Source organism: Plectropomus leopardus, chromosome 4 (genome assembly GCF_008729295.1).
Source record: "Plectropomus leopardus isolate mb chromosome 4, YSFRI_Pleo_2.0, whole genome shotgun sequence".
Lineage (NCBI taxonomy): Eukaryota > Metazoa > Chordata > Actinopteri > Perciformes > Serranidae > Plectropomus > Plectropomus leopardus.
The window spans coordinates 29,635,395-29,659,720 of NC_056466.1; the positions used below are offsets into that span (position 1 = coordinate 29,635,395).

Genomic DNA, 24,326 nt, shown 5'->3' on the forward strand with positions numbered 1-24,326 from the left:
ATGAGCTTTAAAAAAGCTGATATTAGCTTGTTTAGTGCAACCCAGATGCAGAGCTGCTAGCTAACTCTGGTGCATTATTGTACATTTTGTACTGTCACTGCAAAAATTAATAAAAAGATAAATCAAACCCAAAAGTCCTCCACTCATGCACTGAAATTTTGATTTGACTTAAACAAAATACAGCAGTTTTCATTTTGAGGCAATAGGGACACCATGTGGAAAAGGCCTGCTATTCCAATTAAAATAAGCCACCATATGTTGAACGAGCCAAGAGAAAAAAATGTCAGAGCAGCTCGGGGAGCTCGATGGGGATAATTGAATCTGACGGCCAGGCACAACAGAGTCTGTGGTGACCAGAGAAACACCGCTGATCCACAGATAAGAAGAAGCTTTCGATCAGACTGCTCCCTTTGGACCAGAAGTCGTGGGAACATACAAAAAACACATAAGTCACAACATTACAATAGTTAAGAACATATATAAGTTCATGAGTACAGACTTGACTCAAAGGAAAATCACAGTTATATCAGAACATAAACCTCCTTGTACTTTTCTCTGACTCGTAGTTAAAGCTTCACATACTGGCACGACTGTATCGCCACCACCCATTCATTCATTCATTGAAAGCTTTCTGTGTCAGTGGTGGAAAAGAACCAGCACAATCCAATTAGCACAATTAAAGAGATGCCATGAAAAGAAACTGGGACTAGGTGTAACGACCTCGGGGATTAGAGGCCCGCTGACCTCATGAGACCCGGGTCACAGTGAGGAGGAGAGTCCTTGGTGCTGAATACTGTTTACAAGCCACAGCTGGCAGCGACATTTCCATCTATTAACTAAAAAATCATTATTTGTACAAAGTTCTTAAGTCATTCAAGATTTCACTTTCCGATACGGACAAACAAAATAATTTGCTGGTTTTAAAGAATTTAACACACTGGTTGTCACAGATAATAAAAAAAATATATAGATTTAAAAAAGTGCAGCTGCTGACTAAATATAGCTAAAGCATTTGATGGTTTGTAATAAGCCTAATTTTTTTTAAATCAATCTGTCAGTTTGAATAACAGCTTCATTGTTTTAGTAAGATGTCACAAAATAATCAAAATCACCCATCTCAAATCGTCGTGGTTTATAGTAAGACTTCTTCCAAAACCTCAAGGACATTTTATATACAGAGATAAATAACGGCGATATGGAGCAAATTGCACGCAAACATTTATGAGGATAAGTCAGAAGATATTTTGCATGTTTTCATAGAAAACAGCTGAAACGATTAATCTGTTATCAAAACGCAGATTAATTTTCCGACAATGTGCTCATCGTTTCAGCGCCAGTCTGTGTTAATATGAGGAAGGCCATCCAATGTCATCTCCCTGTTTAACTACCAAAATGTAGTGGGACACACTGAAGTATTTGCACAACACAACACTACACAAAAATTTGTAAGGAGAATAAAGACGTGGGCTTTACAGATATTTTAGTTAATGAAGGGATTTGACTCAATATGATGCAGATACAGAAATCTAAAGGATAGTTTAAAACTTTATGTGAAGTAGAATTTAAACAAGAGATAAAGATCTCATTGCTCACTGTTACGCTCAGGAACATTATGATCAGCCCAAGTGACCGACAGGTTTAATGCCACTCCAGAGGAGGAGAGTTAGTTGAGGTGAAACTGAGAGTGGGGTTCTTTTTTTTTGTTTTACTGTCTTGTTTACAATGAATTAAGGGATGTACTTTTAGTAAAATAACATCCACAAATGTTGAACATGCAGCAAAGGGCCGCAGGCTGGAATCAAACCCGGCCCCCCTGTGGAGGACTCAGCCCATATGGAGGGCATACTCCACCTGGTGAGCTAGAAGTCACCCCTGTTTAGCCCCATTTACGGAGTTAACACCTTTAGCTGCTCGCTGCTGGCTCAACAACCACCATGTTGAGAACCATGACCAAAAAACTCATATGCCCTGAATTTCACGTACAGCCCCTTTAAGACTGAACTGTAAAATAACCTGTAATAATGTAATGAAATGAACTGTACTTAAATATTGGACCTCTGCAATTGCACCTTGGTGTCTTTTAAAGCCAAGAGGGTTAAGGCATTTTGTGTGCATGACAGGAAAATAACACAAATCAAATAAAAAAATTTACAAATAGCAATTAAAGTTTGACAAACTATGTTCTTGGCTGATTACATTACATAAGAATGTTAATTTGAATTTTTAGGTTGAGTTTTATTATTTAATTGTCCTGTTCTGTGTCTTCATCAGATTCTTTCCTGTGAATCAGCCTGGATCTTTAATTGATCTTCTTTTCAGTCAGTAAACATGGATATCAGTCTACAGTGACTCATTTTGGCAGCTCCCCTGTTATCAATTACGGCCTGTAATTAGTGGAAAAACAAACTTGCTGCCAAATATTCGGTTCTAATCTGTTTCTCCTTCTGAGCACCTTGGTCCTTTTTGTCTGCTAAGACAGAGCTATTTATTGCTCATATAAGCGATTGCCTTGCTCTGAGAGACATTTTATCTTTTTTTTTTTTTTTTGCTGTAACTCTGTGGCGCAACAGTACAAAATGTATACAGTGCATATTAGGTAGTGTTGAATACAAAGAGAAACATATGCACCATTAGTCAAAACTAATGGTGCATATGCACTGGAACTAAAACATGATGTGATGAAATGACCCTCATGGCTGAGTGTGTACCTCTCACCTGTTGTGCAGCATCATCTTTGTTTATAGTCTTTCCTAATTATATGTTTACACACCAGAGTTTACTGTTTGCAAGCTTCAGTCCCATAAACAACTCAATACATTCACCATGGGTGACTGGCAGGGTGATCTAATAGAATTACAGTAGACAGTCTTACGCTGAAATAGATCATCACCTTGATCCTCTGCGGGAATGGGTTAACTATTTTTAATCCCATTGACGTTGTAGTAGACAAGACTGCTTAGAGGGATTAGGTGAGGAGCCTGGAGAGGTTATAAATGGGCATGAAGGAAGGGATCACAGAAGGAAGAGAACAGAACAGATTGAGCTCTGCGACGTGTTGGTTGGGACAGAAAGCTCCAGACATCCCCTGCTGAGGTCGACGCAGACCGCGCATCTAACCTCCGAAGACCAGCTCGTGGACTTCTGTACGTCCAAGCAACAACTACAGCCATGGAGCCTGTGGTCCAGACAGTGACCGCCACCACTGCCTTCGACAGAGAAACTTTCCCCAGGAAACCCATGAGAGCACCTTTCAGAGGAGCGTCATCTCACTTTGTGGGGAGCTCCATAATGATCCTGTCCTCATTTGCCGTCTCCACTTTAGCTATGAACTGTGGGAAGAAGATCCAAGAGTCGAGACACAAACCCAACGGGAACTAGCGATGCTGGATAGATGGACATGCCTTTACACTTTTTGTTGACCGCTGCTTAACTGGGCAAGTCAATGAAGTATTTATTTTTCTGAAGATATGGACACTCATTCTTAGCCAGCTGCCTTTTGTGTTCCCGTAGTAACATGTGAAATGTGTTACGTGGTTAGAGTTTCCTGTGTGTTTGAGAGTCTGGACAGTCAGAAGAGGATGAAGCTCTCAGAGGATGTGAGACTGACCAACGACAGGAGCCACTTTGGAGAAGATGGAAATTTGGCAAACTTCTCAGAATCAATCTGCCAAATGTGATGTAATACAGATTACACTGTGGTATTTTAAGAGGGGAACAGTCTGCAGTCAGACCAACAAACCTCATCCTCCATGTGTGAGGGTCACAACATGTAAAACTGAAGAGAGTAGAAAATCTTTAAGAGGTTTTACTGCAGGTGGTTCAGGGACTTTTTTTATAAGTTCTGAATCAGCTTTGCAAAGACAGAACATTATGAAAGCTGAAATTAGAATAAAAGCAATTATGTAACAGAAAAACAAGACTTCCAAGTTTCCCTACAAAGGCTGGGTATTGAACCTCGAAACGATTTGAAATGTCAAAAACTGTTAGCTGACATTTAAAGATTACTCAGAATATTACTTTTATATTATACTTTGATTAGATAGTTCTAATTTGAATCATGATTTAAGATTATATTTTATGAAGGCATATTTTATCAAGGACAATGCTTAAATCCTGTATGGTTGTTTGTTTTTAGACAAAGTCTATCATTTCAAAACTTTCTGTTCAATTGTTGAAAAGCAAAACAGAAAGTTTTTTTTAGCAATATGTGTTTGTATTTCACGATTTCCAATGTTATCTAGATTATAATAGTGATATACATGATGATAAACATAATGATATACATAATGATACACACATGATGATATATACATGATGATATATACATGATGCATGTGGAACGAGTTTTGCTGAGTGCTTTTCATTCTGCAGACGTCATATTGTGGTGGATATTTTGTCCGTGTTTTTATGTTGAGACCTACAACGGTCCATGTTAAACAACACGCTTTTATAACCTCTGGTGTATTTTGTCATATTGCCACCAGAGGGCAGCATCAGCATTAAAGATTGCAACATTTTCCAAACAGACTTCTGCCTCTTTTGCAAGTATGGTGTAAAAATTTAAAACAAAGGTTAACAAAGCAAAACATGACTTTTAAAGATCATTTTTATGTATTAAAAAACAAATACAAAAAGGAAAAATAAAGATAGATCATTTAGGTCTGCACTGGTGATACAAACATAACATGTCTGCAATGTTTTATCAGTCCACGTCTGTGCTGAAGACCCAACTGTTCGGACTGCACATGAAAATCTCAGAAAGTGTGTATCAGTTCCCATCTGTGCGTGTGTGTGTGTCCTCTACTGTTTGGTCTTCAGAGTGTGTCGAGGCTCTTCAACCTCCGCTCAGTGAAGAAGCGGTGTGTCTGGTGGGTCGGGTTTTGGGCGTTACCTCCTGCTGATGCACCAAAGTAGGACAACATGGATCTGTTGTTCTGCCGCTGGGCTGCCTTCTCCCCGTCCTCGTCCTCGTCGTCCCTGTGGAAAAATTTGACAAAATAGGACAACTTTTTTTAAACTGTGGTTAGTTTTCCTTTGAAGTCAAATGATTTAAACAGACACTAAGCATGACCTGAAAATCAAAGGGGCTTGTGGTTTTCACACAAATATATGTGTAAGTATTCTTATTAACACACTATAAAAACATTTTAAAAGCATTTCTAACAAGTTGTTTTTGGTTTCTTTGGAGTTGGATAAAAGCTTGAACTATTTTGCTTGAAGAAAATTATCTGCCAAATTCTTGTTTGCAGAGACATATTTTCTTGGAGCAGAAACACAGTGGGCATAAATAATAAAAATCCTGTTTTATTGCTGGTAGTCTTAAACTCCCTAAATCAGCCTCTGCTTTTATATAATCAAGGACGCTGGTCAAAATCAAGAAGGCTCTTTACCAGTGGACAGTCACACCCTTGCTCTCCATCAGGGTTTGGGCAGTGCTCCAACTAAATCGAACAAACTGGGGGTAACCGAACACTGGATCCAGGTACTTCAGGAGCCATGCTTTAGTTTTGGGGTCTGAAAACACATGGGAGAAAAAAATCTGTTTCTACATGCATCCATAACAGTCTTAGTAGTGTTTAAGTAACATTAGCAGTGACACAGAATTTAAAAAAAAAGAAACGTCTGCATGAAAGGATTATGATAGCCCTCGATGTTTCAGTTACCGTTTGGGTATCCTGAGCCGTAGTCTGTATCCACATCTCCCAAGTCCTCAGCAAAGTTCCAGGTCTTCACAACGCGATCCCTGGCCACCTGAAAATAAGCAGCAGAAAAACTACTGAGTGATTATGAATGAAACTTAAAATGTGGACGAGGAGCTTTTCAGCAGCAGCAAATATGATCTTTGTAATCCTGAATTAGGAGCTCTTAAGTAACAAGGACATCCATTCAAACAGTCACGACAACTGTAACCTAGTGTTACATAGAAGAGTTACAGCAGTGAAAAATTGAAAAAAAATTGAGGGTTATCATATTGGGTTCATTTGCGATATACAATACTTTTTAAAAGAAAGAGGAAAAAAAAAACAGACAGAGAATCTCACCTGCACACACACATCTCCTCTCCTCCTCCACTGCTGGTCAGACTTTTTACACATAATTCTCTTTTCTTTTTAATGGTTTAAAGTTTCAGATAACTACTTCTTTTATTCCTTTAAGTTCATTGCAACTGATGATGATAAAAAAAAATAATTAAATACCTGAGACAGTCCTATACCCTATTTCATTAATACTGACACTTTCGAGAACGACAGTGTTAAAGGAAGAGCCGTGTTTGAGTTCTTAGAAGTTGCACCAATGTGCCACAGCGGTACAGGGAGTGTGAGTGCAGCGTTCTGTGGGGCTTATTGCTCGCCCCGCAGCATGTAAACTCCGCGTTCAGGCAAGTGAAACCCGCCATGCAGTTGTCTGAAAAATAAACGTGATGTCTAATGTAACATTTATCTGAAAATAAACTGCGTACTGTATCACTGAAGCTGAGTTTTTCCAGCTGAGTTGCGTGCGCATGTCTCTCTCACCACTAAGCATTAAACAGGAACTGATGAGAAAAATCGGACACACTGGTCACCATACAAGTTAACTGTGGGGTCGACAATGTCATGTAAAACAAAATGTTACTGTCGTTGAATATCTCTGGAACGCTGCATGTGAGAGACTTTTTTTTTTTTGGACCCAGAAGTTAACTGTTGTTCCAACAAGGACTCTGGCGTGACCGTATCCCTTTAAGAAACTCTCTAAACCAGATCTGAACTGCATTTTCTTTTGGGAGACTTTGTGAAACACAACAATAATGATAAATGTAATACTGAATGTCTTCTGTAATGTAATATTTTTCCATGGTAAAAACAGTTTTTGTAGCTGTTTGCCATCAACTGGCTGTCCGTGATGCCTTTGAGTTAAGTTTGTCGACCAATAAGAGGCCGCGTCTCTGACTGTGAGGGCGATGTTTGACAGTTTCTGTTTTATTTCATGAATGCTAATTTTAAAAAGCAAAGAATTTAAGTTCCACTACTTTTGCTGCTGTTCAAGATTTTTGCCATGATATATAATTTCAGAATCAGGATTTAGATATTAAGGCAGGTGTCGTATCAAATTCATGATTTTGGTATTGTGACAACAGTACTGAGAAATGAAATCCACTTGGCTGCTGGTCACTAACCTTTGCACAGATACTGGCTGCACTGACGATGGGGAAGAGGGAGTCAGCCTTTGGCCTCACAGTCACAGTGATACCTGGAAACAGCTTTGAGAGTTTCTCCTCATATTTCTCTGCTGGGCCAACTGTGTCCACATATACCTTCCAACACAGAGGGAGGCGAAGGCGGGAGAAAGCAAAGAAAAAAGATGAGTGAAAATAAGAATATGTTGACTCGTGTTGAATGTTTAAATGAAAAATCAGTTGGATTCATGACTTTCAGACAAAGCACTGTACAGAGCATCTTTATATCTGCATGAGCTGTTTGATATCATACCTCTGTGAGCTGAACTCCACTGTCCAAAGCATACTGAACTAGGCCGATTGCTGTATCATGTGAAAGAGCGTTGAGGTTGTATTTTGTCCTAATAAGAGCAGACATTTTGTCAGGGTGTGAATACGAAACACAAATTATGAAAAAAAAGAGCAAGTCTCTGTGTGCATGATAGTATTTGTGGCACAAACCTCTGTAACATGCTGGTGGAGATGGTGTTTGGTGAAAGAATCTGCAGAGCCCAGCCTACAAAACTTTTGGCTTCATCCAGTTTTTGGAAAAGATTCTCTCGTTCTGCTTCTGAGAGTGTCTTTGAATCTGATGAGAAAGGGACAAAATGCATCAAGAGAAGATGTATTGTTTATTGTGCTTATTTATTTTATGGTGGTGTTTTTGATGCCTTGGACACAAGAAAAGATGAATTGCTGAACTTTACATTTTCTTCGGTAAGCCGGCAGTGAGTGGGTTTAAAGTAAAATAAAGGCTATGCAGCATCTTTCAACTGCCCTCTGCAGAGGTGTTAGACAATAGGAATACCTGCCACTTTCAAGTTCTTCAGCTCCTCCTTTTTGGAAACTGGACAGAAACATATTCCATACACCATGGGCCCTGGAGCCAAAAAACATGAACATTAAGTACTGAATCCACGAGCCACAGTGCAGTGATTGCTGCAGTAAATAAGCAATGCATTCAAATCATGGCAGACAGTTATCAAATCATTATCTCTATGACAGGCATGGGACAATATGAAAATTTCACGTCACTATGATCCTGGCCAAAATAATTGCGATCTACAATATTATCCCAATAATAATCAAAAATATGCTTAAAAGTCTTAAAATGCCACTAAAATATGCCTGACTTTACACTACACTTGGTTTTATTGCATCACAGATAAGACACAGTATTTTCTTAGTGTATGTCTTTTGTAAGGAAAAAAAAAAAAGCCAATGCTTGATATTTTTCATTTTTTGAGATTGGTTTAAATGTAGCCTGTTTTGGCAGTTTCTTGTATTGTTGGTCACACAGCAGTCTTTAAAGCTGTTGCTGAACACGACATTCACGATTATCCGGATAATGGAAATTCACCACAATCTTCCTACTGAGGGCGGTTTTCATGATACATGATCTCATCACTGTTGTGTGATAAAGTCAGGGTTCCTACATCTTAAGGCAAGTTAGATTTAAGACTTTTTAAATGCCACTTGGAATTAAGTTCAAGACCAGTTTTCTAATAACCAAAATTGAACGAGGATAATTTTATTTTGCCCAAATGTTTAGTGTAACAAAAACGGGACATTTTATCCAGTGAAAAAGTTATACTATCTATGTCAATAAATAACTCTATTTAGAGTGGAGCACATGAAAGCCAATGAACGCATTATGTTATCAAAAAGGCATCTATTTAAAAGAAAAAGATTTGAGCAATAATTTGGAGATTTTTCAATGCAATGTCAGAAAATATCATAAAATCCCACTTCCCCGTGTCATAGCAAGACTTACGAATGATTAATTTAAGTCAATTTAATACCAATTGAGGCCTTATTTTTAGATGTTTGAATTCACCCTCTTTTTAGACTTGTTAAGGATCCGCGGGGACCCTGGATAAAATATGAATGTCTACAACAGAATATGTAGGTGTGCGGTCTTATTCACACAGTGTAAGGTTTAGATTTATGGGATAGTTAGCCAGCAGCTTACCCAGCACGGGGCCCCTGCCCGCCTCGTCGATGCCCAGACAGCAGTCCTCAGTCCGGCACACATCAGGGACCTGAGAGCTCAGCCGGCAGCTGACAGAGTTGTCTGTTTCAAAGGGGCCGAGGTCCATGACAGCTGGCTGACAGAAAACACACATTAAATATTTATCCTACCATGTTTAAGTCTAACTTAATTTACAACTCTGTCTCCTGACTACCTGCCATGCTAGTTACATACTTACGGGACACACAAAAACAGGTGTTAGCTCATGCGTTAGCTCTTGTACTTAAATGTGAACTCAAACGTTAGCTGACTGCTAACTTCTCAAACTGGTATTTATCCCAAAACACGCACATTTTTTTTTCTATTTACATAAGTAGTTTAGGCTCTTGGGAGAACTCCTGTAAGTAGTTTGCACCATTATATGTCTAAACAAACTAAAATCTCACCTATTTAGACTGTGCAGGTTGCCTTAAAAAAAACTTCGTGTTGTGTTTCTGTCCGCAGCGGATTTGGCGCCTCTAGAAAGACGTCACACGCGTCTTCTTCTTCACCTTTTTTTTTAAGTTGTAGGCGCATTAGCGCCACCAGCTGGTCCGGAGTATCAGAACTTACTAGTGAAAGTCACTCAGAAACGTTAAGTCTGCATACCGGTGAGTGTGATCAGCAAAACATGTCCTAAAATATCACAAGTGTTATGTTCTATATGTTATATAGTTTAATTGCTATTTAGTGATGCACATGTAGGCCAAACCGCATGTTGTTTCAGTTGAAGGAAAGTGAGCTAAATGTAACTATTTTACATAGGCCCGCTGTTGATTATATACACTTAAAACAGTGCATCATGTTTCAAAAGATGATGCACTTTGTTAAAATGTTAATCTACAAAGAGACAAGCTACAGCAGTCAGTCTACAACTACAGCTGTCAAATGAATAGGTTATAGTGGAGTAAAAAAAATGCCTACAATTAATCAGTCTGAAATGTAAAGTTGTAGAATAACATTTTAACAAAGTGCATCATCTTTTGAAACATGATGCACTGTTTTAAGTGTATATAATCAACAGCGGGCCTATGTAAAATAGTTACATTTAGCTCACTTTCCTTCAACTGAAAAATAAATAATTAAATAAATAAAAATAACTCATTATTTTTGACTTAGTTCTCATTTCACTCTATCTTTATGTTTTTGTATTGTATAAGGGTCAGATCATATCAACCCAGTTGCCCTCAACCAGTGGGACCACATGAAATAGTGAAAATAGTTTATTTTCACTATTTCATTCATGATGGACATAAAAGTGACGAATCTGATCATATCTCAATTCCAACTCCTTAGCTGTTGTTGTTAACTATTAATTTGTGGTCTTATAAAAACCAACATCTTTTTTTTTTAGATGGAGGTCCTGAAGTAAAACGTTATTATATGGTGGATAATACAGGATTTGCCTAAAGGCTCTCTACATTTGAGGTGATAGTGTGCTTTGTGATGCATCTTCCCAAGAAATCAACACAAAATCAGAATGCACAGCTGGAAATCAGCCCTAAAAAAACAAATGAAAACATTAAACAACATTAAACATTAAACATTAGCAGTGCCAGTGACACAGAATAAAAAAAAAAAAAAGAAATGTCTGCATGAAAGGATTATGATAGCCCTTGATGTTTCAGTTACCGTTTGAGTATCCTGAGCCGTAGTCTTTATCCACATCTCATTAAACATTAAACATTAAAACAGCCTTGCTAATTTGTTAAATTCAGCCAGATTCAAAATCTTCAAAGCCGTTTTAGAACATTAATAGAAATTATTTTCAGTTCAACCATTCATTCTTTTTCCATTCTCTATTATTTCCTTGTACAGTTTGAGGTTTACTTTTTTGGTTTAGGGGCCGACAGCTGGAAACTACTAAGCTGGTTATCTTTCTTCTTTCCAAACTCACAACATGATTTATTCAGTGTTTGTGAATAATCTGATTGGTTGAATCAATCACTTCTCTTAATGCTATAAATCAAGTGTAGTTTATACAATTAATGATGTAAAGTTAACCACTTTCCCCTGGTTTGGACTGCTCTGTTAATCCCTTGAAACTGGAGCAAATTGTTGGAGAAATTACCCCAGAATTATCAAGAAATGTGCAAAGAGAACAAAAAAAATGATGTGAAAATTAGAAAAATAATAATAATATTATTAAATTAAAATAAATGGGATGATGTAATTCTGTAATGTAATTTTAAATATGTAACTATTATAATTATATTTTATTATTTTATACTTTTGCATTTTTCCCCACCTTTTTTCCCCAGACATTTTTCCCAAGCTTTTTTTTTTTTAAAAAAAAAAAATCTTCTAAATCGACTAATTTCTGGCAGTTTAGTGGAATATTCATTACCAATTTGCTTAATGCATTTTTTCCATATATTTGAAAGAAATCACACCTTTCTATCAAGGTTCAAAGGTTCATATATACTTGAGAAAGGCGTCTGAAAGCAGCACAAGAAAAGTGATGTCGCTCGACGTTTCTAAGGGTTAATTACATTTCCTTTTCTACTTTCAACTCCCACCGCTCATTTTGGATATATCTTTGCAAAAGACCACCACGTCTATCGTCATCTTTGTTTTATATCTCGCATTTTGATGATGGATGCCCCCTGGCTGTGCTGAGTGGGTTTTAAACAGCGGCTGAGTGTGGAGGCAGGGAGGGAGCCTCAGGTGGAGAGGAGAGGGCAGAGTGAGGAAAGCCATGTACAAAAGTCCAAGTGTACGGTGGTTACTGAGCTGAAATTGGCCTTGCCTCTGGCTCTTTACACCCACCCCTTCTCTCTCCTTCTGTCCCTCTCCCTCGCTGAATGGCTCTCTTTGTCTTTCCCAGTAACATGCAGTCCCCAGCCGATTAAATGTGGGGAATTAGTAGTCAATTTTAGCCTACCACACACACAAACACACTAAACAGCTTAGGTCGGTGGGGCACTGATTGTGTTGTTATTACAGTTCACACGTCAGCAGGGTGTTTTGAATTTTTTTTTTTTTCACCCCTTGCTCGCTCACCCCTCTGTGGGTTATCTCTGAGCCATCACTGCTGCAAAAAAATAATCCTCTCAGACATGATTTATAAATAAATTGATTTAATAGATGACAACAATAAAATTTCAACATTGCTTTTCTTGTATGGAAGCAAAAATACTCAAGTGAATGTATAGCAAACACTTTACAAAACTATCCAGAATTATACAAAATGGAAGAAGCCAAGGTGTGACACACAATGCATTATTACTTACATAAAAAATAATAACATGGTAAGAGGGTCAGTATAAAATGATAAAGTATGCATCACGTAACAAAGGTGAAGCCTGTGGTAATGACCATTATTCACATTGCTGAAGAGGAGAGGGTGATTTGGGCACGATATAGGGCAAAACTGTAAAGACGGAAACATGCTTTCGGCCCACATGCAGTGCAGAGCGGTCGTACATGTGATTCTAATCCTTAAGCAGGACCCAAAGCTGGCCAATTATCTGAGCAGATTTGGTTGAGACTTTGTACTTATAGATTTTAACTCAGTTATTGGAGAAAAAAATCAGATGCGAATCAGCAAAATGTTAAAAAGCAAAAAGAAAGCAGCTTGTGAAATTTGGAATACCTTCAGCAGTATTTGATCAGGTATCCAGTGTCGTTTTTCTCCTTTGCTATTGGCACAACATGAACAGAGTTGAGGTAAGTGTACAAGACTGAGCGTTAAGTTGAAATACATCTTGAAGAACTCTCTTTCCCTCTCTTATTCCTATTTTTCCCCTTAAATGCAGTTCAGTGAAGTCAGAAAAACAGCTATCTACAAAGAAAAAAAAAAGGTTGCATCTATCCTTTTCTGGCCAAATAACCCCAGGGAACAATTTATTGAAACAAAACATGCTTTTCCCAAAGCAGTGGTGCAGATGTATTAGTGTAATATCAAATCACAATAAAGTTACACCCTAGGATATCGACAATAGACTTACTACTCATATAAAATAACACAAGAACGTCAAAAAACATCTGCTTTAGTTTGGTTAATACGATCTGATTATGTCAGTCGAAACCCATCGTTTCCGGGTCAAATCAGAGTCACTCATCAATGCAACGTCTGTTCGCTCTCACACTCGTCTACCTCTCGTATACAATCTCGCTGTACATCCCGACAAATAAAGTTTATGATGGCACACGTTTGTTAAGTTTATTTAATTTCTGATTGGCAGTTCACTCATGATTCACACTTTATGTTGTGTGAGTTTGTGGCTATTTTTTTTTTTTTTTGTAAGGCCCCCGTGGATGCATTATATTGGCTAAAAAAGTAAAAACCTCTAACATCAATATGGCACGGGCACACACACACACTAACACACACACGCACTGACATGTTTGCACAGACACAGATCCACTCACACACTTCCCATATTTCCCTCTGCTCAGCTGGTCTCCCTCAAGGTCTTGTGAGTGTGGTGTAAACAGGCTGCTCCCAGTGTGTGGGGCTGTGGGAGGGGGCCACGCTGGATGGGTCTCCTATGGTAGTGTACAGAGGCCTCTGTGTAGGGCCCATGTAGGAGAAGGCTGAGTACAGCCCCGGGGCCTGGCTGGAGTGGGCATAGTATGCGCCGGGGGCCTGGTGCTCTCCGTACTCAAACTGAGCTCTGGAGGCCAGCGAGGGGAAAGCGGAGCCATAGTGGGGGAGGCTGAGAGGGGTGTAGGTGACATGGGTGCCTGAGGAGGGAGAGGACGAGGCCTCGGCGTAGTGGCTGCCCGCCGCTGACTCGCTCTTGATCTGGGCCTTGGAGGGGTCGGAGGAAGACGGAGAGGCCTGAGGCTGCTGCTGCTGTTTGGAGAGCCAAGCTGAGTGGCCGCTAGCAGCAGCCAGGGCGTATGCGTAAGACGAGGCCGAGGACCCAGCGGAGGGGGCCCCGGTTCCACTCTGAGGGTGGCCATTTGGCGGGAGGTACTGGTCGAACTCGTTCACGTCAAATGGCTCAATGTTGGACATCACCTCGTGGCTGATCTCGCCGATGTCCATGGTGCCAAAGTCGATGTGGGGTTTAGAGCTTGATGATGACGGACCCCCAGATGCCCCTTCAGCTCCCACCCCGAGGGCTCCCCTGGACCCCCCTGATCCTCCGGCCGCTCCTGCTGCCCCCTCCCTCTTGGCATCTGACAGTTTCCCAGACTGGAGCTCTGTCTTTGGGGTGGTGGGGGGCGTGGGCGGGCTGTGACCCTGACCTACAGGAAAGAGGAGAACATGGCAGGTGAACTTTAATACACAGTAATTTTTTTTAATCTCCTTTTTGTTTACTGAGAGCAAATTGTTTTTATGCTCTTGAGCAAATGTCGCTTAAATGTGAACACTGATCACTGTCGTCCTCGTACCAGCAGGATGGTGGTGGTGATGGTGGTGATGGTGCAGGTCACCCAGAGGAGACCCAGCCCCGCCGTTGTGCTCCAGATGCAGGGTCTTGTAGTGTGACTGGGAGTGGCTGGCCTCCCCTTCCCCCTGGCTGTCTGACTCACTGGCAGGCGCTAGTTTGCCGTTTTTGCGTCTCCGAGGCTGGTACTTGTACTCCGGGTAGTCCTTCTTGTGCTGTTTCCTCAGCCTCTCCGCCTCCTCGATGAATGGCCTCTTGTCGCTCTCGTTAAGCAGCCTGGGGGGAGAAAAACAAGGAGTGAATTTATTCTTGCAGGCCTTCTGCATTCATGTAAAGGTGTTTTTCTCAAAATATGCCTTAATATTATAAATATTGTCGTATTTATTCTCGTGCGTTATGGATATATGCAGGAGGACAAGAGCGTAAGCCATGCGTAAATCAAGGTTTAGCACAGTACAAATAATGTTAAAGGAACAAAGCAAAGTAAAAATACCCACTGATAGGTGTTTAAACAGGTTTTTAGTTTATAATTTGCCCACTTTCTGACATTTGAGTTCAGTATCTATCCAAACTGTCACGCACAGGCGACACAGGAAACGTGCCACTGTATGGCCACACTGTTCCTCTCTGGAACAACCCCCCATACAAACCTCCACAGTTTGCCCAGGGTCTTGCTGAGCTCCGCGTTGTGCAGGTGGGGGTATTGGTCAGCCAGCTTCCTCCTCGCCGCTTGCGCCCACACCATGAAGGCGTTCATGGGCCTCTTTACGTGGGGTTTAGCTTTGTTTCCGTTGTTTACGCGCACCGGCATAGGCACTAGTGTCCAGTCATATCCGTCCAGCACCTGGCTGACCGCTTCCCTGATGCCGATCGGGAAGCGATCATCCTCCATTTCTGATTTGGCTCTGTCACCTCCGTCTTCCTCGCTGCCGTCCGCGACGCACAGCGAGGTCAGCTGCTGCGGCGGCCCGGTCAGGGGTGAGTCTTGGCGCGGTGGCGCTCCCGGTTGAGTCGGTGACAGCGAGTGACCATCGTCTGAACCTCCTGGACTCAGTTCTGCCTCGGACAGGCTGTGCTCCTCGCCGGACATTTTTTTTTAACTTTCAATGATAAGACAACCAGCCAACGAATGCAAAACTTGTTTTATAGAGAGTCCAAACTGTTCACTGTGGGTTAATTGATTCGTTTCAATTGAATATGATGTCCGGAGTCTTCGGCGATCCCTTACTGCTGATTCTTCTCGGGCAAAGCCATAATTCTGCGTAAAAGTGTCCAAATCCTTTCCACCGTCGGCTGAAAATCCGCTTCAGCAAAAACAGTTATACCTAAAAACATATTAAGTATAATAAAAACATTTTATTTCTGATAAATTCCACACATGAGGAAAAATATAATTTTACTTTTCATGTGAATCAAACATGCCCCGCTACACTTCAGGCTAAACAGGTTAAGGGCGTTCGTGGATTAAAAGTGACCATATAACTACATCTCTAGCCAATAATAATAACAGCCTAATAATGATAACCTAATGCTATTTGGACCAAAGAACCGCAACCAGAAAAATGTGTTTTCATCAAAAGCAAATAAATGTTAAATATCTTCCAATAAAAATAATAGCCTACAATTGCCACTTAAAAACTAATATGAAATATTCTCTTTTAACATATAAATTTAGTTTTTTTTTTTTAAAAAAATTACATAACTTACCAATTTAGATGTCCAGTGGTTCAACATGGGAGTGTGTGTGGCTGACTGTAGAGCCGATGAATGGCTGCTCTGTGTGGCAACACCGGAGCTTAAAGAGCGCCTTGTGAGGAGGACTGGGAGAAAAAAAAAGTGATTGAAAGTGGAAAACATTCCCAGAGAGGCAGCATTCCAGCACTCAGTCAACCCCGCCCACCACGGCGCAGCGCCGTGCTCCGATTGGTCCGATAATTATCCCGCTGCTCTCTGATTGGACGCGAGCAGCTCACTGTTAATGCTCGTCTGTCCATCACTGCAACATTTCCAACAGAGAAGAGGTGAGATTTTTACATCGGAGTGGCTTAAATGACTCTACAGTGCGCCCATTTAGAGGCAGGAGAAGGCCAGCTTTGTTGGACGTGTTGACATGTTATATCAAACAAATAAACAATCGTGAGGAGAGTTATTGCCTCGTGTGGTCACGTTCCTCAAAAAAAAAAATGTAAAAAAAAAAAAATCAAAAGTTCAGCTCGGATTTCACTGGATTCCGTTTGATACGTGAAATAAAGCTTACATCTTTGAGTTATCATCTTTGTAATAAAAAAATAAAACTCTTGAAAACTAATCAGAAAAGCAAAAGTAAATGAATATTGTATCTGGAATAAAATAAAATAAATAATTTATTTTAAAGGCCATATTATTTGGGTAAGTAAACAATAACAGGACAATCAATTAACAAATAATTCAGCATCATTTTTTTGTTTGGTCACCAAAATTAGATTTTAAAGCATCTTTGAGAAATAGACATAATAAAAATATATGCATGTATATATGTATTCTCATGGCCCAGTAAACCTCGGCCGGAGCAAAGGTTTTATTTAGATTTATGGTGGGTATAGCAGACTATTTGACCAGTGTACAGAAGCTCTACCACAGCAGGCATTTATTCACAGCTAATATATTTTTGTGAAATGACACAGAACTTTTTTTCCCCTGAAAATAAATGATTTAATATTTGGACATCCTTTATCAGATGTAACCAACCATAGGTGTAAATTTTGGCAAAGACGCTGGGGACATGTCCTCCTCAATATCTGGAACATCTGGATTTGCCCGCCGCCAAAACATATTGAGCATATACAGCATAGCCTTTATTATTTTTTTATTTTTTATTTTTTTTAGGATCCTGAAAACATATCAACCATTCTCAGTTTGAGCTTTAACCACGCCCATAAAATGATGTCACTTCGATAAAAAAGTTACAGGTGACCTGCTGTGACGAGATTTAAAATATATTGATTCTGTTGTGTTAAATGGCACAACATTGCTTAAATGTGTCACAACTACTGAGGTAATTGAAGTTAGTCAGTGTTTTAGAAATAACAATTTAACTTTAGACCTAATCAACTGTAAGCTCAAGGTTATTAGGCTTTATATCTGAAATACAGACCGACGTGGAATTGTTTCTTTTAAATAAAACCAGCATCAATGATTAAATCTAATAGTCTAATCGAGCTGTGGAATAAAAACTGGAGACATGTAGGAGATATAAACAGTGTAGAAGCTTGTTCAGAATGTTTTATTTCACTAAAAAACATTTGTCAAAGAAATACAAGCCGCTTCTTCTGAAACGAATAAAATGAAGAAAAAAAACAGACTTAACATAATCTTTCCCACTGATTTTGCGCGCAAAGACTGCAGCAGTGATAAGGTTGATTTGTACAGGTTTGCAGGCCATGATTTGTGCCGTTAAAGCATGGCCTGATGGGAAGGAAGAGAATCGACTTCAGCAGCATCAGATGCGCACCCGGACATACACATACACACATACACACACACACACACACACAAACACACACACACACACACACGAACTCAAAATGAATGCAACAATAACCCCTGTGTGTCCGTTGCCTCTCATGTTGAGCCTGACTCTCGGTCCTCTCCCTCTCTCTCTCTCCTCTTTCTTTGCTCTCTTTGTCTCCATCTCAGGTGAATTGTAGCCATGTGATCAAACGCCCAAGCCTCTATCCATTAACCCTCGTAAATGAAAAAAAATGGGGGAACAAAAAGCAGTTTTGTGCTGCAAACATGGAAAAAATTGATAACAGAGAGCGATGTGTGCGTCTTTCTCCCCTTATGTCCGAGCAAAGACACCAGTGGCGCACACATAGAAAATACTCTGCAGCAGACCGGACGCTCGGATCTCTCTCTGTTTCTGCCGCTGCGACACTTTTCTGTCTCTAAATGCTCTCCTCAGCACCTGGATCTGGGCCTTAGAGGTGCTGATGGTAGAGTGGATTGTGTTTGGGGGATGAGAGGTTGGTGGTGGTGGAGAGGGGGGGTGGGGGACACCTCCATGCTCTGCACCCCACCGAACCAAGCAGCACCACTGGGATCCTGCATGAGGCCTCCGAGGCTCGTGAAGTGAGTGTTTTTGTCACTACTGGCTGATATGAAGATGGCTTTGACTGAGAAATGTGTTGGAAATATGCGCGTCGCTGTGCGGCTCGTGCAGTGGGTTTCTGCAGACCAGAGGAAGCTGCGGTTTTACGGAGATGGTTTAGTTAGTCCAGCTGGATGTAAATGACCCCCCAGGGAGTCTGTCAGACGGTGTCACGGCGTTTTTACTGAAGGCAATCTAATTATTAAAAATGTACCATTATATAAGCCTATTGCATTTGATATTGAAGGCGCTGAAAAAGTCTTAAAATGTTCATTTATAAGATTAACGTCTATCATAAGGCCTTAGGTGGATTTATGTTGCATACATGCCTTTGTAATGACATTAAGAATTTTGCGACATTATCATCTTCTGTCGCCTCAGTATGACTAAAAATGTTTTATTTCTCCTGATAGTTACTGTATTGTTTCTGTAAATTTTCCATGTTATATTTTACAATGATGCTCAAGTGATTCCGTTTCATATTAAATTGTTTTCGTTGGCGATGTTAAAAATGACAAAACTTTATGGAAAAGTGATTAAGAAAGTTAGAAAGAAAGTTAGAAAAGAATATAGTGAATTTGCCTTTTTTTTCTTGAAAATTATTTAAAGGTGAAAACTGTATTTTGCCATTTATTATTTGAAGGAAAAACTTAAAAAAAAAGAAAAAAAAGAATATAGGCCAAAATTTCCACCGTTTCATAATTATGTGCGCTCAAAAACCCAAATTATTAAATGTGCAAAACTGAGACAAAATAGTCAAACGAGCTTCTTAAAACGGACTGCGACATACGCAAATGCAAACAATCAAACATGTAAATAAGCATGTGAGATTCTCGTTTTATTGTGTAGCCTATGCGCGTATGTATTAGGCTTATTTTTAATGTATCTTCATTATAGATCACGCTTACTAAGTTCTGTGATAATTGAGCAGAAGAAAAGAAAGGGGCCTTCTATTGTCTACACCAGATGTCCGATGTTTAATGATGTCGTTTTAGGCCTATTATCTATTATTTCTAAAAATCAATGGTATTTTACGCATTAAAATGTATTTCTCTTAACGAATGAAATGCAAAACAAAAGAGAACTCTTCAGTGCTGTCTTTTTTTGTTGTTCGTATATTTGCTTTGTTGTGTTTTGTTTTTAAGGAATTTTGCCGGCCTCACAAATTTACCAAATAAGCGCTCCCGTTAGGCTATATTTTCATACGATTTCAAGTAATCTCTGAAGATGCAGATTTTGATAAAACACTGTTTGTGGTTTCATGATTATATTTTAAATTGTCACTTCCTCCATGTTTGCCCGCAGGTCTTTTGTTCTCCAGCTGGAGTTCAACCCAAAAACAGGCCTCATTTATTTTCTCTAAAACTGCTGAGCTGTGCCTTAAATTTACAGATATTTTCCTTTCAAATATTTGTAATTTATTTTAAATTTAACTTGGTATTTTCATATTTTATTTATACTTTTAAACTGATACTCTATACACCTTTTATTATTTTTTCGTTTTTGGTGTTTAGATATTGCATAAAAACAATTGAACACTTTGAGAAAAATGATTAATTAGGATTAGGTCATTTTGATTTAAAACATCACAAAATGAGAAAGAAAGAAAATGAGAGAAGTGGATGTCAAACTTATTCAGTTTAACCCACAGAGCCTGCAGTAATGTGCTGAGCACCCAGCACTGATTTAATATGGAGGCATAATCAACTTATTTGTTTCATATCTATGATAACCTCTAGCCTATAAACGTTTCCTCCTCGGGCACAGTTTCACATCATATGCTTCATGGGATTTTTCATATTCTTTGAATGTGTTTTACAAGTTTTAAAGAACTTTTTTTTTATATCACAGAAGATTCCAAAAGATTTTTTTTAAAATTTAAAACGACAGGTTAGATGTCAAATCTGATAGTTTCCTCTTTTTAAAATGTATTTATTTATTTATTTTTATTTTGAAGGACTGATATGTAGCAAACTTGTTTTATAGGAAACAAAACAACTCATGGATATTCCACCTGTCACCCAAATCTAAACAAGGAAATCACCTGTTTGTTTCCTTAATTTGTTTCATATGTAAAACAACAGCGATTTCACATTTTGTTTGGAATCCAAACGTGCACTCTCAGACATTTTGTATGTCCTGTGTGAGACTATCATGGGCCCTCGGGGCAGCTGTAACTTGTTAGAAAATAGAGCTCACATGGTTGCATCGGTCTCTGTGCTAACCTGCCATGTGACTGCTGTAATGGGCCTCTCCATGGCTGCACAGACCACTGGGTCACAAGAAGCCAGTTTCCTGCGGCTCCTGGGGGAGAGCGGGGAGAGGATGGGAGGACATGGTCTCATGATCGGCGCAGAGGTCAAAGATCATGATCAGCAGGGGAGGGTCAAAGAGTCAGCATTCAGGTGCAAGCCTTGATTGGGATGAAACTGATCTTAAAGGATGAGCTCAAGCTTTATGTCAGAAGAATATTTTATCTTACAGTGTTTTCAGGTAGAAAATGAGGTGATCAGGTAGGGAAATGATAAAAGAAAGTAGAAGAGGAAAGAGAAAGAGAACGGCCTTTTCTTTTTGGCCTTAATACTTGAACAACCCCCCGGGGAAATTCCTGAAATCTGACGATGGATGGAGAGAAAAGGCAAGAGAGGGGAAAAACAGAGAGATGCAGATAGTGTGTGTGAGAGAGAGAGGGATGCAGATAAGAGAAGCATGCACAGCGGTCAAATATTCACATGCTGGGTCACATTCTGCATTAAACTGATGTATAATTGGTGGAAAGCATTCATTCCCATGTCAATAGGCACATTTTGGCCTGAAATGAATGGCATCATTTGTTCCCAGTGATGACGAACTTGACAAAAGGGTCTGAAATTTTATGTCAGAAATGGCGAGGTTTGGAGCAGCATGTTTTCCTCTGTCTTGGCGTCAGATTTCACCGCAAAGTGTCCCCCATTTGTTTGAAAGCGATGTTTATCTGTGGGCGCAGGGGCTTTTATTGTGCTGTGGCTTTTCTTTGCGTTTGCGTGGTTTGTGTCAAACACTGCACTTAATTCATAAATGCCATTTCCTCCGAGGGTCTGTGTGACAAACAGTTGACAGGCAGTACTTTTTCTGAGGGGAACTCCAGCTCTGAAACCAGACCATCAATAAAACAGAACCTCATGTGACTCAAATAGTTTGACTCAGACATTCACACTGCACTGTATACATCTGATTAAGACCTTCTTGTCCAGCTGATATCTGAGAGCCCTGCTGTGATTCCACTAGACATCTTTGACCAGGGAGAAAACATTTTGTCCTCTTGTAAGGTTTTGGGTGTCAAGGGCATTCATTGATAACAGAGGATCACAGTTCTAAGCAACCATAATTATTTCCATGCTGTTATAAATTATGAAAAACAAGGGGTTGAGATGGCAACAGTGGTCGAACATAACTTTGCATATTTACTCAAGTTCTGCACTTCAAATTTGAGATACTTGTACTTTACTTGAGTATTTCTTTCCATGCCACTTTATGCTTTTACTCCACTACATTTGAGAGGGGAATATTGTGCATTTTACTTCAGTACATTTACCTGACAACTTTAATCACTAGTTACTTTGCAAATTAAGATTTTTGCTAAAAAAAAAAGAAAAATATAAGCAGAATTTATCAAATATGATGTTTTGTCATCAATAAAATCACCAAAAAGTTTATACTAGGACAGCTGAAATGTTTATTTGATTAGTTTATTGCCCACTATTTTCTCAGAATATTTAAGTCCTATTTATTTTAAATAAAATTTTGAGTTTTTCTTTTTTTTTGCACTGGATACTTTTGCTTTGAATACAAGTGGTCAAGTAGTACATCTTCCAGGTTATATATACTTTTACGTAAGTAACATTTTCAATGCAAGCTTTTTACTAGTAACAGAGCAATTTCACAGTGTGGTATTTTTACTTAAAGGGAAAGGTCGGGATTTTTGAAGGGGGGCTGCATGAGGTACTTATGTATAGTCAGTGTATTACATAGAGTAGCTGGACCTCTGCGTGCGGCCGGTTTGGTGAAACAGACAGGGCGTGCACCACACAGGGATTGATATCAAAAAGTATTTTAGCTACTTTAAAAAGTGTCTACCTAAAAAAAGCCATGTAAGTGGACATTGTATTTAGAGTATCATCTCTACTTTACCTTTTCCTTTGTAACTATATTTCTCATACGCCATCTGACTGAAACAAAATGTCACGCTGAAAACACTCAATACAGCATCCACCTAGATAGATCATGTAATTTTTTAGGTAGGCATTTTTTTAAAGTGGCTAAAACAGGTTTTGGTATCAACCCCTGTATACAGCATGGCAATGCTGAGCTGTGAAGTGTGTGCCCCATCTGTTTCTGCAAAACAGGAGTGCTCCGCCCGCCAGCTACTACATGTAATACACTGACCATATACTGTATATAAGTGTCTCATACAGGCCCACTTAAAAATCCCAAATTATCCCTTTCAGTAAAGAAACTGCATCTTCCACCACTGGTTGGAAATTATAACAGATCATGAGATTGTGACTTGTTAAGTGCCACAAAATCTTGCTTTTACTTTGAAATTATGCTTTTGTTTTGAAATCTTGTTGCAAGAAACAGGTGGGTTTTGATCACTCTGAGGGCTGCAGGTGTTTTCTGGGTTCATCACTTGATTTATGCATCACTGTGTAAGTGTTGATGATGCAGTGACACGCCATCCGAGGGGATGAATAAAAAATGATTCTGCTATCTGACCTCTGTCACTCCCTTTTTCCCCCATTTTCACCCAGTAAATTAGTGCAGCTGCACCACACTTAAATAGGTCCCCCTCTTTTTTCTCTGGGAGTGTATGTGACCGAGCATGAATCCTCTCTTTGTGCTCCGTCTGCAGAGTTTCCCCCCTCTATAGTTTCTTGCCTTCTTCGTCTTTTTTATTTGGGAGAAGAGGGGCTTCGGTTGCGATGGCGGCAGCACTGGTGAGGTGGTGGCGGTGGTAGCGATGGTGGCGGGCGGTGGGGAAGAGGTGGTGGGGGGGTAACTTGTTGGACCACATTCCTGTGCAGCTGTGGAGGCTGGTGCAGGGTGGGGGGTGGAGGGCAGAGCAGGATCATCATTGCATTGCAGGGCATCATGAATGGCCTATTGTTCGGTGGTTTGCTGTGTCCGCATCTCTTTGCCACAACTTCAGCCACAGAGAGAGATGGAGGAAAGAAAAATGAACGGAGAGATAAAGAGAGAAATTTAACAAGTAATTTGTGGTACTGATGAAAAAGAGAGATGCGAATCACACAAGGAAAAAATAAATAAAGCAACAAGTGTGAGGAAGCGTGAGAAAAATCTTATAAATCAGCCTCATATTTGTGCCTGTGACTCAGATGCAGGAGGATGTTGAGACTCAGAGTGTGATGGTGATGATGAAGACGGGGATGATGGTGACAGGGACAATGGTGGCATTCATATTGGGACTCTATGACGGTTTTGCCCCCTCCGTCATATGTGTGAGCATGCTCTTTAGTCATGCATATACGTTGGCTGTTAGTTACAGTTAGAATTTCTCCCTGCAGTGCTGCAAAGACGGAAATGTTTCCTCACTTAATTGTGAGAATCGCACTGATATTGTGTCCCTGTCAGATTTGATTTACAAATGAG

At 39.8% G+C, this 24,326-nt stretch overlaps 2 protein-coding genes across 3 annotated transcripts; both read right to left on the reverse strand.

Annotated features, from left to right (window-relative positions):
* Window positions 1-4,588: 4,588 nt before the first annotated feature.
* Window positions 4,589-9,693, reverse strand: rnaseh2a (ribonuclease H2, subunit A). Of its 2 annotated transcripts, none has more exons than XM_042485632.1 (9): window positions 9,614-9,693; window positions 9,168-9,303; window positions 8,004-8,075; window positions 7,658-7,784; window positions 7,470-7,557; window positions 7,157-7,294; window positions 5,664-5,751; window positions 5,391-5,514; window positions 4,589-4,977 (listed from the first exon to the last, which is right to left on the reverse strand). In XM_042485632.1, the coding sequence occupies exons 2-9, from the start codon at window positions 9,292-9,294 to the stop codon at window positions 4,815-4,817; spliced, it is 927 nt and encodes a 308-aa protein (XP_042341566.1). In that variant the 5' UTR covers window positions 9,295-9,303; window positions 9,614-9,693; the 3' UTR covers window positions 4,589-4,814. The 2 variants fall into 2 exon arrangements, with proteins under 2 accessions (XP_042341566.1, XP_042341565.1); XM_042485631.1 differs by having other exon boundaries at window positions 9,168-9,299; window positions 9,614-9,680.
* A 3,629-nt stretch (window positions 9,694-13,322) lies between these two features.
* Window positions 13,323-16,345, reverse strand: LOC121942268 (transcription factor Sox-10-like). The gene is made up of 4 exons (XM_042485421.1): window positions 16,256-16,345; window positions 15,199-15,873; window positions 14,553-14,824; window positions 13,323-14,405 (listed from the first exon to the last, which is right to left on the reverse strand). Exons 2-4 carry the CDS (start codon window positions 15,636-15,638, stop codon window positions 13,618-13,620), a joined length of 1,500 nt encoding a protein of 499 aa, XP_042341355.1. The 5' UTR covers window positions 15,639-15,873; window positions 16,256-16,345; the 3' UTR covers window positions 13,323-13,617.
* Window positions 16,346-24,326: the final 7,981 nt, after the last annotated feature.

Bases quoted from the DNA above. Each gene is read 5' to 3' on its own strand.
- rnaseh2a (XM_042485632.1), bottom strand. From the start codon at position 9,294: ATGGACCTCGGCCCCTTTGAAACAGACAACTCTGTCAGCTGCCGGCTG. The intron at 5,752-7,156 runs GTTAGTGACCAG...GCTTATTTTCAG, and splicing joins CAGCCAGTATCTGTGCAAAG to GTGGCCAGGGATCGCGTTGT. The intron at 4,978-5,390 runs GTAAAGAGCCTT...ATTTTTCCACAG, and splicing joins AAGGGTGTGACTGTCCACTG to GGACGACGAGGACGAGGACG.
- LOC121942268 (XM_042485421.1), bottom strand. From the start codon at position 15,638: ATGTCCGGCGAGGAGCACAGCCTGTCCGAGGCAGAACTGAGTCCAGGA. The intron at 14,825-15,198 runs GTTTGTATGGGG...TTCTCCCCCCAG, and splicing joins ACCCTGGGCAAACTGTGGAG to GCTGCTTAACGAGAGCGACA. The intron at 14,406-14,552 runs GTACGAGGACGA...TCTTTCCTGTAG, and splicing joins TCACCACCACCATCCTGCTG to GTCAGGGTCACAGCCCGCCC.